This window comes from Numida meleagris, chromosome Z (genome assembly GCF_002078875.1).
Source record: "Numida meleagris isolate 19003 breed g44 Domestic line chromosome Z, NumMel1.0, whole genome shotgun sequence".
Classification (NCBI taxonomy): Eukaryota; Metazoa; Chordata; class Aves; order Galliformes; family Numididae; genus Numida; species Numida meleagris.
The window spans coordinates 59153482-59167111 of record NC_034438.1 but is presented as its reverse complement, the minus strand read 5'-3'; the positions used below and the strand labels follow the sequence as shown (position 1 = coordinate 59167111).

At 36.0% G+C, this 13630-nt stretch overlaps 1 protein-coding gene across 1 annotated transcript in view; it reads left to right on the top strand.

Annotated features, from left to right (window-relative positions):
- Positions 1 to 13630, top strand: part of ADGRV1 (adhesion G protein-coupled receptor V1) — a 257698-nt gene that overhangs the window by 166210 nt on the left and 77858 nt on the right. The window contains exon 84 of the mRNA XM_021381087.1: positions 7636 to 7752. Coding sequence (XP_021236762.1) covers positions 7636 to 7752 — 117 coding nt within the window. The remainder of the gene's footprint in view (positions 1 to 7635; positions 7753 to 13630) is intronic.

The window sequence follows — 13630 nt, the reverse complement described above, 5'->3', positions numbered from 1 at the left end:
CTTCTCAGTGGATATCACTAAATGCATTCTCTGTTAGGGACATCACTGGAAAAACCGTGTTCCAGCTGATCACTCAGTTTGGTGCATGCAGAGGTTGGAAGTTACCTCAGCCTTCTCCTGAGACTTCCAGCTGCTACCGCAGTTCCTGACCCCCTCCTGTCCTGTATCCTGCACCCTCAGACTGCTGGCCACCAGGTTTGCAAAAAGTCCTGAGCCAAAGTATGGAAAGTGAGGACAGCAGATAGTAAGCCCAGTGTGAAACCAACTGGCATTCTGCTCAGGCCAGTTTGCAATGCTGTATAAGCAGATAATTCATTAAACAAAATTGTCTCTAAAACATGCAGTGCAAATCACCCTTTCAGACTTCAGAGTTTCTGTTCATAAGGCACTTATATGTGTTAAAGTATATGCTCAGGAGAACTATGGAAGCCAAAAGAGATGAAGCTAAATGCCCGTATTGTTTTCCTGGTGGCAGTTATAAAGCACCATTCTCTGTATTATGGTAATTTCTGAAACGATTTAGTGACCGGTGAAATCATGTAGTGTACGTGCAAATTCACAAAGGAACTTAACTCCTTATTTTTGCATCATTAAAACAGAGTAAAGATGAGGTGAAAAGCTAGTTACTGAACTTTTCTTTTGACCTAGTTAAACACTGTGTTTTGAATCTTCTAATTTATATAATACTTTTCTCTGTGCTCTGAAACATGCTGTGTGTTGTATTGTTACTTTTTCCAGGAAGTCTGAGTTAGAATTGTTGCTAGTGTCCATAAATCTTCAGAATTTTTGGTACATCCTTTGTTGGTATTTTTGTCTCAGCATTTAGTATCAGAACACAAACACAGAAAGAACACTTGGCTCACATCAGTGTGGTCCTGACCTACCAAGCAGTAACAAAAAGTATGATTCATATGCACTATTATTAAGCAGTATCCCTGTGTTCCTTGAGGGCACCCCTTTTTTACCCATATAAAGCAAATTCAAAGCTGAAGAGAGCAGTGCAGTGAGGACACAGGAGTTTTAATGTGCTTATTTTCCTATGTTATTGTTCACTGCAGTTAAGTCCAGCAAAAGGAAAAGCACAGTAAATTCTGCATGCAATAGTCTTATGAAATTGTGTTGGTAAAAGGACTGATAGCATGAGGCTGGGCTCTTTTGTTGTTTTCTTTTTAGCAGAAAAGTGTGTAGACAAGTTGTACGAGGAAGGAGATAATCTTGCCCTGCTTGGAACAAAGAAATACATTTTGAATTGGAAAAGAACAATTAATGAAATAAATAATTTCACTTTGTGTGAAAAATGAAATGGGCATTATTAGGATCAGTTTCTGTAAGACATACATGAAGACATTTGTGTCTAGAAGAAGATGATGTCTAAAGCTTTGTTAGTTCTTACTGGGAGATAGGAATTTGCAGAGACAATAAAAGTGCAAGATAAGTATACTAACATGTTCTTCATTTGGCAGCTGTGTTTCTCCTGATGGGAAAGGATCTTTTTTTTTTTTTTTTTTTTCCCATCAGGAAGTCTGAGAAGAAATGCAGGAGGCAGGGGGGTGCTTCCTGGTTGGATGAGAAAGTGAAACTGCCAGGAGCTGGCAAATGCAGCCAGACCTAGCTCCAGTGCTTTCTGTGTTCTGCTACTTGATGCTTTTTTTTTCATCTGCTTGGGTTACCCTTCTCCACAGCTTTTTGCTTAAGGCCTAGCATAGCCCAGAACAACATGCTAATTCTTCAGCACTTCTAATGTGAGGGAAAGTTTTTTACACTCAGATTTGTTCTCCTCATATGAAAACGTTTTTAGCAATTCCTAAAATTGTAACAAAAGTTGATTATACTTTACTGCTTTATTATTTTACTACTACCCTTCACATACTGAAAGTACATAAAGTACAGTGCTGCAAAGGCATTTTGTAGCAAATACCACATCAGATATACTTAGGTATTCATAAATTATTGAATTATCAGGCAGAAAAATCAGGGCAGCATCTTAAGATGAACTGGTTCATGCTGGTAAGTGTATTATCTGTGGACTTCAGTGTAAATTTTTTCTGTCCTCTTCATTGGGTGTTGCATATGCTCTGACCAGGAATAGATGATACAATATAATTTGCCATAAAAAGCAAGGGAAAAAATCTCATTTAAATATAAAAATGAATGTATATTCTTCCATTAAAGCATTCAGAATTCAATAATTTTACAGCATTTCTGTGGAACAGTTCTGAAGTGATGGCACACTGTTAACTATTGTAAAGTGCTTTCAAACAAGTTTAAAACAATTGGTGGAAGATACAGCGCAGGCTGAAATGCAGGAGTAAGAGGAAGTGCTGATACTTTAATGTTTGTTTGGAGATACTGGCCTTTGTCACTCTTGAAATGTTACATGCAGAGAAATATACTTTCAAAGCTACTTTTTAGTAGAGTTTATGGAAATATGCATCACTCAGTTACAAATGGTACCATTGCAAATGTGTATAGTTCCTTGACACTTGAAAAAAACATGTTCATGGAATGAGAAATGCTGAAAATATTAAGAAGCAATTAATCAATGTTTAGGTTTCTTCAGAGGCCCTCACAACACTTTCCCATGCATAATCCTGGATTTGCTCATACAGTGAATGAATATTACATAATTCTATGAATAATGTGAGCTTTGTACATGTGATAATTGCCCCCAGACAAACACAGTCCCTTCTGGTCTGACGTATACAGTTTAAAGTTATAACTTTTATGGTTCAAACTAAAGATAAGATTTGTTTCCATGTATCATATGCTGTATCTTCATTTTAAAGTTAATCTTATGGTAGCATTTCAGCACTTAATCACAGTAAGTTGTAATTACTGCTCCTTTTTACTCAACTTATTTGTTCTTCATACATATTTCTTATTTCAGTCAACCTACTTCTCAGCTGGCTGTTGTTTACCTGATTTGTATGAGATTGCTCCAGTGTTCACATCTTTCCCTTTTCACTTTTATACAATATACAAAGGCAACTCTCACTTAGATTGATTACTTTCTGTGTAAATTTGTCTAACAAACAAAATCTAGCTCCACTAATTCTGACAACCTTTAGAAAATTGATCTCCTCAGTTCATCTGTAGTTCACTTAAGTGAATATGTCGTGTACATTTTTGTGATCACAATATATGACAATAGTGTAATCTTGAGTGAAATTTTTAACAATTTTTTTAGTTATGTGAATAAAGATAAAATAATTTAAAATATCTGGTAAAAAAAATGTGCAGCGAGGAAGAAAAATGTAAATACATGAAGTATGGCTCCACACTAACAAAGTGAAAATCTTCCCAATTTCAAAGAATATACTGACTCTGAAGATTTACACTGGGATAAAGGCAAGGTGGTGAAAAAAGCAAATAGTATAATGTTCACGTCATAGGCTGAGGCTACTGAGGCAGAAGAACTGAAGGATAGATACATTCCTATGTTGGAACAAAGGTGTCCCTGTTCCTGATGTCAGAAATGCTGGAACGAGTCCCTTGGGGTCTAGCACCCAGTGCTTATAGCAAATCCTCCAAATCAGACTGCTATGGGACTGAAAAATAATAGATTAAAAAAGGAGGAGTAATCTTGACAACTGTGGAACCATTAATTCAGTCTCAGAAGAATGGGAGACATTAGAAAAAATTCTATCAAAAGACACAGAGATAAATGAAGAGAATAAGCCCTCCCCTGTGTTTAAACTGAGATCATGCCAGACTACTTTGATAGTTTTCTTTGATAAGATAAACGCAGTAAAATACTTGATGTGTCACATAATTAGTAAAATAATAATAGAAGAGGATTAGTCCAATGTGGTTTAGTTGAATGTAGGAAGAGACAGCAGTGGGAAGAAGACAGCTGTGGGAGTGATGAACAATAAGAAGTATTCCACTGATCCAAAGGCACCAGTCTGTGGAACAGAAAGCAATGTGTCCAGGCAAAATGTGCTGATAGCAACAGGTAGAGATGCACTGACACTACATTTTGGTAGTGGGGTAGTGTACAGAAAGACCTGAATAACTCTGAAGGCTGAATCGTGACATATAATGCTATTTGCAAGACCGAAGAGAAAAGGTCATTATTCCCAAATTGTAAGCTGATAGCAATATATTTCTCCCTTGACAAGAGGTAGTCAGTTGGAAAAGAGAAGTAAAACCATCTGTACCAGATGATAATGAGATAACAGTGGTACTACCATATATCAGAAGTATTTTCAAGATAAATAAGGAGATAAGAAAACTGCTGGATGAGAATCTTGGACAGAACCGAAGCAGGACTGGTATAGAAGAGTGAAAACAAACTGATACGCAGGCTGCAAAGAGTTTCACATGAGGAATAGAACTTGCGACAGTGCAACTGCACAGAGAAGGAAATGCTGTTTAACCTAAGAGGGGCTTCCAGCAAAACCAGAAGATATAAACTGACCACAAATGAGTGCAAGCTGGAAACCAGAAGAAGGCTTAAAACTGAAAGAGGAGTGAGGATATTCAAAAACCTCTTTTTTCTTACAGAAATGTAGTTTTTAAAATCAACTGTTTTTATTCTTTTTTAATTTGGCATTGGTGACTTAGGTTCAGTGCTCAGGTACTAATTTCCTTGTATGTAATTGCGAAGTAATTATTTTCATATTGCAGAGGAATTGCAGTATCCTATAATTTACTGAGTAAATGACTGTCACATAGGAACCCTGATGAAGATCTTATTTGGTTTTTAACAGAAGTGCATTATTTTTCTGGTTTTTGTTTTTTATGTTTTTCATTTTGTAATTGAGAACCTTCTGAGTATTACACTATCACTGTGATTTTGAATATGACGCAGAAATATCACATACAGATTAACAAAATGAGCAGCCTGCTCCTTCAGTCACTTAATACGCCTACTCTGATCATTTTGGGTCAAAAATGACAAGTAGCAGGAAGACACATTACGTATATAATCTCCTGATAGAACCAAATAGCAGGCCACAAAGATGTTTTGCAAAGGGACATTTGCAATCATATAATCTCTATAAACAGAACTCTGAAAATTGGTATGAGGAGATTTTTTTTTTTAATGTTCCAAAAAGGAACAACTTATTCCAGCACATGGTACATCTTTCCCTTGTTAAGTAATAGGTTCATCACTACAGACGATGGCCCACTGCAATTAAAAACTAAGTGAAATATCTTCTGCCCAAGATACAAAATAACAATCACTACAAGAAAAATATATGTAGATTTTTTTTGTGTCTTTAACTTTTTAACCTCTGATTGTTTTTTTGTTGCCTGAAATCCTCTAATGCTATTAATTACAATGAATTCTTAGCTGAGTAGCTGCTTCAGCTGTATTGTTGTATCTCACCAACATTGGTCATGTCTATGAGAGGAATACACATTATGCAAAACTCTGGGCACTTAGAATTATTTTGTTAGAAAACTGTTAACATAACAAGATGCCTCTTTTATATATATACAGAAATATACAAAAATTATTTTTCTTGGAACACATGGAAAAAACTTGCAGTGACACCTTCTTTGAAGATGCCAAACTCTTTCAGCCAAGAGGGTGCCAAGAACGTATTCCCACAACTTGCTTGGTCTGCACTTCCTTTTCCATCCTTTCTTTGTCTCCAGTGTGACAGTCTGTTCTTGACATAGACACAAACCTTCAGAGAACAAAAGGTGATAAAGCCCCTCCTCCTGTGTGTTGTACTCAGTTTGTTGTAAGTACAAGCATTTACACAAGTGTTAGGAAAAGTACTATTGGTGCTGTTTGAGCTAGATAGTGCTGCACAGGTGCAAAAATTTATTTTGTTTATCCATAGTGGATGGCACACACATCACAGTTGTATTTAACCCACCCCAGACAATGACATTTGTTTCACCAGTCAGTAGTTGGAAAACAGTAGTCTGTTTTAAGCTGTTTATTGACCTCTTGATAACCAAGTGGTTATGTTGCGATGGTTAGACTCCTTGTCTACTGGAACGCTTCTGAACTCCACATCAAATACTGAAAGTGCATTCCTTTTCTTTATACCATGAAATCTATCTTACAATTGATTTTACCGCAGCTGTTGCCTAGTTGCTTATTCATATTCTTCCATTTCATTCTTAGATAACATTGTCTATGTGAGAGATACCTACCTGCTGTAGTATTTGTCAATATACAGAGCCTATATGTAAGGATATAAGTATAATATAAGGATATTTGGACAGTAAAGACACTGGGTGTCAGTTATCCAATATCATTTTTGCCTGGGTGTACAACATCTCCTTTGGTACACTTTAACTTCTTTCTCCACCCATCTCCTGAAAACTTACATTCACTGTCTCTGTTTTGAAGCAGCCTCCGCAGCCTACAAATTGTACTACCAGCAAGTTAATGGGCTGTTTCTCAGAATGCCAGTATTCTTTGTAATGGAAAGGAAAGATCATCACTTAGTGCAAGCATTCAGTGGGTAAAGCGAACTTTTCTTTATGTGAACACTGTAAATCTTTAATGAAGTCTGTTTGTTTAATTTTATCCTCGGTAAAAAAAAAAACACAGAAGACAGAGCTAAACATTTCTGAGACGTGTTTTAGATAGATCTAATACTGACATTGTTTAGCAGTGCTCAGTGCAGTCCATTGGTGGTGGAGCACCTTTTTTCTTTACACAATGGATTGACTGCTTACTCCACTGACATTTTGTCTTTTGACATTTGGCTTGTCTGTGGGAAATAACTTATATCTTCTTGGTGTGTGTTAAATCCTTGCCTGCTCTTTGGCAGCAGCAGAAGTGCTTACTTATATTACCATATTATTTGATGGGGTATAATGTCGCTGCATTGTAAGTCAGTAAAATGCCTAAGTTTCACGTGTGATCTTCTGAGATTGTACAGAGTGTGGTGTTGAGATATGAGAGATGCACTATAAAAGCTTCCAGTGAGACAGTTGCCCGTATGTTGGTGTGTTGTTTTTTACTGGACAGCCTGGAAACGACCACTGTCTGAAAATTACAGCTTGAATAGATCTTACACATTCTGGATTCAGACTCTGAAAAATCTGTTGGCCTGCTTATCTTTTAATAGTTGCGGAGTGTAGGAACAATCTGACCTGTACGGGTGTGAATCGGAGGAGATTTGGGGCCCTCAGGTCCTGCCAAAGACAACCAATACACAACAAATAATAATAAAAAACAACCAAAACCACAAAACACAACAACAAAAAAAACCAATATCAATAAATTATTTTTCTTAACAAATGATAAAATTTCTGGCCTTGCAGAAGTCAGATGATAATGTCTCATTTTATGGAGGAAAATCTCCACCCTCACTTTGAAAACTGGTATCTAATATTGTGTGGTAAATAGTCTGGGGAACAATATTCAATAATAAAAATTAAATTTCTCTGTAATTTTTCAGATATGAATGTAATGGATACTAGATTGTCTGTAAGAACTGTAAAGCTAGTTTTGTGGCTGACACTGCTAAAAGATAATTTCTTTTGGAGGAATGTTAAATGTAAATTTCCGAAGTACCTCTCAGTCTCTGGAACTGTGATTTAGTGTGTTACTTTGAAACTGAAGATAATTTCTTTCCTCTCACCTCTCCTAGCCACCCCCATCATTAATGTTAAAATCATTTTGTTTAACTTCAATACGTATTTATTTTTTCCCTACAGATTTCATTTCTGGCCTCTGCTTACCTAAGCCAACATCTCTCAGAGGAAAGCTGCTCTGCTCTTGCATCTGTTACGCATTACCTTTATCTCTGCCAGTTCAGCTGGATGCTTATTCAGGTTAGTCTCATAGTCTTTTTTCACCCCTTCCCCAAAACCTCTTTAAAATAACTGACACTAAGATTGTGTTTCTGTTTTGTTTTTGTTTTGTTTTGTTTTTGTGTACATGTGTTGGCAATCCAGTGCTATTAGGGAAACAAAACATTATGTTTTTTATTAAGCCTAGAGTGTCAGAGGTCTAGAGATAAATATTCAAAAACTATAAAGAATTTTTCTTCTAGTATCTATTATGACTGCATAAGAATTTCCACATCCCACTTTGTCCTATGGACATTATTGTCTAAAAACGCTGAAGAACTTCCTATTATAGTTACTAGCTTTTCCAAACATGTAATTGGTCTTTTGAAACAGTCTCTTGAAGTCAAACTACACTATCTTTTTTGAAGTCTGTACCATTTTAGTCATTAGATTTATGAAATATGTCAAGCATACCTTCATAAGTTTGCATTAAAATAAAGACTGTCTACATTCATAGATACTGTCAGAATTTTGATGTATTATACAACTGTATGTGATGTAAAACCAAATTGAACTTATGTGACCATGAGCAATGAAATATGTTGTAGAGAAGTATCAGTTTTAAGTTAGTCAGATTAAAAATCTGTGAGGTTATTTGGAAAATATAATTACCATGCCTTCCTTTAAAAATGCATATTTAGCACTAATGACTGAATTATCCCATTTATGTTTCTGTTATTTTAACAGGATTTGTCCATAGCACACATCATAGCATATTGCATTATATATGCAGCTATGTACATTATCATACCAATTATGCAATAAGCAGGTGGTCAGACCAAGCAAAGAATTGCAAAATAGAGTAGATATCTAAAAGCAACTTTTTCTTCTAGTGATATTAATGTGGTATCTGACACTTTCCTGGGATTGTTGTCAGTTTGCATGCATTGAGAACCCTAACAGCCTGTCTAATAGCTCCACTGTGCTGCTGATCCACACAGGCCATGCTTTAAAGGAGATGAACAACTTAGTCTAAAACCATGTTCAGCCTTAATGGAGGAAGAAGTGAATGGGTGTTTTAGGTTCCATTTAATGTGACATATGCATTGTGATATAGTCAGAAGCAGAATTCTGTCAATTATATTGCTTTTGCAATTGCTCCTAAAAATGCAGCTCTATCCTTCATTTGTTTCATACTGTACAGAGGTCTAAACTGCTCGGTCTGTAGTGAGGCCTGGTGTTCTCTTTATTTATTTGTTGTTTTATTTTCCTGAATGTATACAATTAGCCAGAATAAATATTCTCTCTAGAGGATGTTTCTTTTTGCTCACTCTATCAATACTGAAATTCTTCTTCATCTCCTTTATCTAGCTTGGCTTATGACTTTCCCTTAGACTGACTAACCTAATTTATTTTGTTTCCTGTAGACTTTTTTTTCTTCCTCACACCCGCTCATTTACTTCATTCCTCAGTCACTTCAGTTTTCTTGATTGTTTCCTATTTTCTAGAAATTAATGCTTTCAAATTACCAGTTTACTGGGATACTTCGTATTTTGACTGCATTAAGTTATAAATGTTTCCCTTTTTGAATGTTTACTTCTGCAAGCGTTAATCATTTATAATGACAAATAACTTGGATGACTGCTAACAGTTGGTCATTTTTATGGCTATAGTTGAAACCTGTTGTTATTTTTGTTGGAGTAGACTTTGGCCGAGTCCTGAGAATTTATATGTGCCGTTTTTCTTGGTGGTGCTTCAGACTGGTATTAGTCATGAACACTCTACACTGAAATTTGAGGTGACAAAGAAGGTTAAGAGGGAAATCATGCCTTACAACCTGTTAAATGATGAGCTGGCAAGAGTAGCCAGCAGTAAAACTTGGAGTGAAGGGGAATATCCACTTTTCTAGGTGCAGATCTTTAGCTGTGAATCATTCCTGAAGTTTGAAACCCTTGAAAGGAAAGAAATCATCTGAAATGTAGATGAACCCAGTTGTCAGAAACAGTCTACTACTCTTGATGGAGGATAGGTCTTGAATTTCTCTCTCATGGCAGAACTAAGTTAATTAACTTTCTAGCCATTGTTTATTTTGCAGGACTCTGTTTCTTTCTGCTGTTGGAGCTTATAAAAATAATCATACATTTGTTGGAGCAGGAAGAGCTCTAGTTGCTCCTCTTGCATCACTTTCCTTACCACAGTTCATGCTTGGTCAACAGACTCAGATGAACAGACACTGATTTTTTTGTGGAGTAAAATCCTCAGCTGAGCTAAGGGAAAATTTAGGATTCAATACCTTACTTTGGATACAGAGTTGAACCTTGTATTTCCTTGTACTAATTGTGTATCTCATCTTCACCCTGTTCAACACTAAATGAACAGTGCTTCAGCTACAGGGATAGTTTGGAGTACACAAACAGCTTAGTCCTCTTCAACAAAACTGGAGGGAGGAATGTCCTTTGAATTACAGTACCTGTCTCAATTACAACGCAGTCTGTATCGTTAAGAATCTCACCTTGATAACAATGCAGCTGAGATGGGGATAGATTGCTTCACTCTGCCGTCAGAGTTGTCCATTCTCCTGTAGCATTTCCACCCCAGGCAGCGAGGAAACAGTGCCAGAACCCTAAAGGAGTGACAGGGACGTCCTTGTACTTGATTTGGCCCGCACAGCACTAGGAACAAAACCTGCTGATACAGGGGCAAACCAAATTAATTTGGAAGGTCTAGATGCTACAGCTTTATAAATGGCAGTTTCAATGCCTGGGACAGAAATGCTTGTATTTCTCAGTATTGTATACCTAACACACGAGACATGATTCGGAAGGCAGCAGAAATAATAATATACTCATGTGGTACTTACATACTTATGTCTGGGAAACAGTAAAAATATGCGAACAGACTCTGTGTTGCTCTTGCGCTTACTCTGCCATCTGTGAGGCTGTATACAGCAGTGCATACTCCTGATCACTGTAAACATATCTGCTAGTGCCAGTCTGGATCAATGCACACAGAAGTAGGTCAATGTTACAGTCAATTGTGAGCAGCATGCAGCTGAGTGCAACTTGTTATGAAATGAAACATACATAAAATAAAAAAAAAAGTAAGTGATCAAAAGGTGACTCAGCAACACTTCCAGGCAGCTATGTCTATAGGAAAACCCAGATTTAATAGTAAGTTGGTCCAGCTTATGTAGTCTAGATCAAATATCCTCACTTGCTAGATTCTAGGACAACATCCTTACCTTTTTGTCCTAATCTGTGTATCTCCTGCATATGGCTATTGTAGTACTTCAAACTCAGATTTTATATAATTTAGTAATGATTGCAATAACAAAACACATAGCACAGTACTCTGATTCTTTTTCCATTTTTAACTTCTTGTAAGCTTGCCTTCGATATCAGTATTTACACTACCCACATGCTGACTGAAATGCAGGAATGGGAAGGACCTCAGAGGCAGAAGGAAAGTATTGCCAGCAGAGGCAGAACAAAGGGCACATCAAATCATCCTTTCCACAGGCTTCTCTGACAGTTTCCTTTGTGTTGTACTGTCATGTTTCTTGGCTTTTCTGGGTGGATTTCTGTAGATCGCAGAAAGTTAATGTCATTACCCAGTGTTTCTAGGATGAGGCTTTCTTGATTGCAGAAGGAAGGGAGTAAGCAAGGCACGCATTACACTTTGTGCCTAGAGAGTGAGCTTTGCCTGGAATATTTGCCTCATCTAATGCTGAAATTTAGAAGTCTTAATTCTTACAAATGTCCGCACACGTAAATGTATGTGGCTACATCATAAGCCTATATTTTCAAGTGCAGTCTGTGTTTTTATCATAGGAGCACACACCGAGGATACCTCTCTCTGTTCTATTGTTCTTCCTGTGATAACCTTTATTCAAGAAACATAACTCTCTTCTTTTAGCATGTCCTAACTTGTTAGAAAAATTAATTACCAGAATAGAAATAAACTGTCTTTTGAGGAGAAAATGAAAATTGTATAGTCTTCAACTACCAATTCTGACATAGAGAAAAATTATGTTAAAAAACAGACTTTTGTTCTATTTTGATCCATTGCTAGAGTGGTGTAAGTCAGCAGAGAAAGCAGCAGTTCTATAAGAAAACCAGTATGGATGGTCATGAATGGCATACCTGGATCCTTCTCCTTTGCGGATTTAATGGCAACTTTAAGGTTTTTTTAAATAAATTTATCACAGCCTTGTAAGACAATTACTTTACAAGAAGTTTAATTCTTATTTTTAAGCATGATAATGTACTGTTTAACAGCTTATGAAAAGGAATTACATGAAAACATGCAGACATTCTTAAAATGAAAGCTGCCATTCATAAAACAGATGGAGGAAAATACTTCCCACTGATCTGGGAAATACTTTATTTAAAGTATTTTTCAACTAATCTTTACCTGGAATCCACAAATATCACTGAAGATAGATGAATAAATAAAGAAATAAAAAGTGTCTCATCCTCAGGAAGGTAACTGATTGCCTCATTCAAAAAGCAAAAAAAGCATTACTGACCTTAGCATTGTTTCATTAGAATGTTATTTGAATTTGTAGTTGTTTTGTTTTCTACACCAGAACAATAGCTACTTGTATATTTGTTCTTCCACAGCTGAGAAATGGACTGTACATTTTATTCTTTTCTAGGACTGGCTGTTGTTGCAGCATGGTAACAGGATTTTTTTCAATTAGCACTGATATTTGTATTTCACTGATTTAATTTTTGAAGGGGTTAAAGAAAATAACTTATAATTATGAAGACAGAAAGTTAACTGCACAGGAAATGGTGAAGTAACCACAGTCCCTTACATCTTTACAGTAGTACTGATGTTAAAGATTTCTTTTAAGACAGATGACATGAGATGGGTAAATATGACTAACTCAACACAGAGCAAGGACATGAAGTACAATTTCTTAGAAAAAAATCTCTGTTGCATGGTTGAGAACAGTGTTCTCTGGATAGTCAGAAACAGTAGAACCAACAATCCCTGAGCATAATTGCACAAATAAGTTCAAGGATTTGCTGTCTGGAAATGCTCAGTGTGAAGTGTAGCCTAGTCAGGACTATAGAGGCACTTTTCTTCATTCCTTTTTCCATGTTTCACTGCGCAGCTAACATTCATCCAACTATTTTCTTTGAGAAGAGAGAATCTTTATTGTAATAAGATGTCACAATATTGAATAAGATCTCAATCCCATTTAAAAGATAGAAAATTATAAGAGAACAACCAGAAAGTGGGAAAAATATTTTCACAAACTGTGGATATTTTTCCAAAATTTTCATCTGTTCAGTATTTTCTTCTTGTGAAAATCCAATAATGGAATTAATAGTTTTTCCAATGTTCATTTAAGTTATACAGGAAAGTTACAGGTGTACAGTAGGATTTTCCTATATTATTTCAAGGAAAACCAAATTTGCCTTTGCTCACATAACACCAATCACCAAAGGAGAAAAACAAGTTTCATAATAATTACTGTATGATTAATATAATTGCCTACACCAGACATATAAAATGTCATTCTCTAAGGGAGTATTCAAAAATACTTGCTGAACTTATGATTTTTTGGAAAACAGGTTGTTAGCAAATGTAACGTTGTGTATGACTTAAGATAGAAAGTATTTTATGTTCATGCTACATAAATCACAGAAATAAAAGCAAAATAAAAATTAACTTCTGAGACTTACATAAACAATCCACAATCCAGTAATGAAGTATTTGTAAAAATTCAGTCTACATGACCAAAGTGGTATACAACCTGATGGCTGAGGGTAATCCACAAAATTGCACAGAAAACCACTTGGCAATTTTCTTGTCACTGAATATGGATTCCACATATCCTAGCAACAGACAGGTGCAAGTTAAGAATATAAATCAACATTATTATATGAAATTCCTCTGTAGTCAGTGG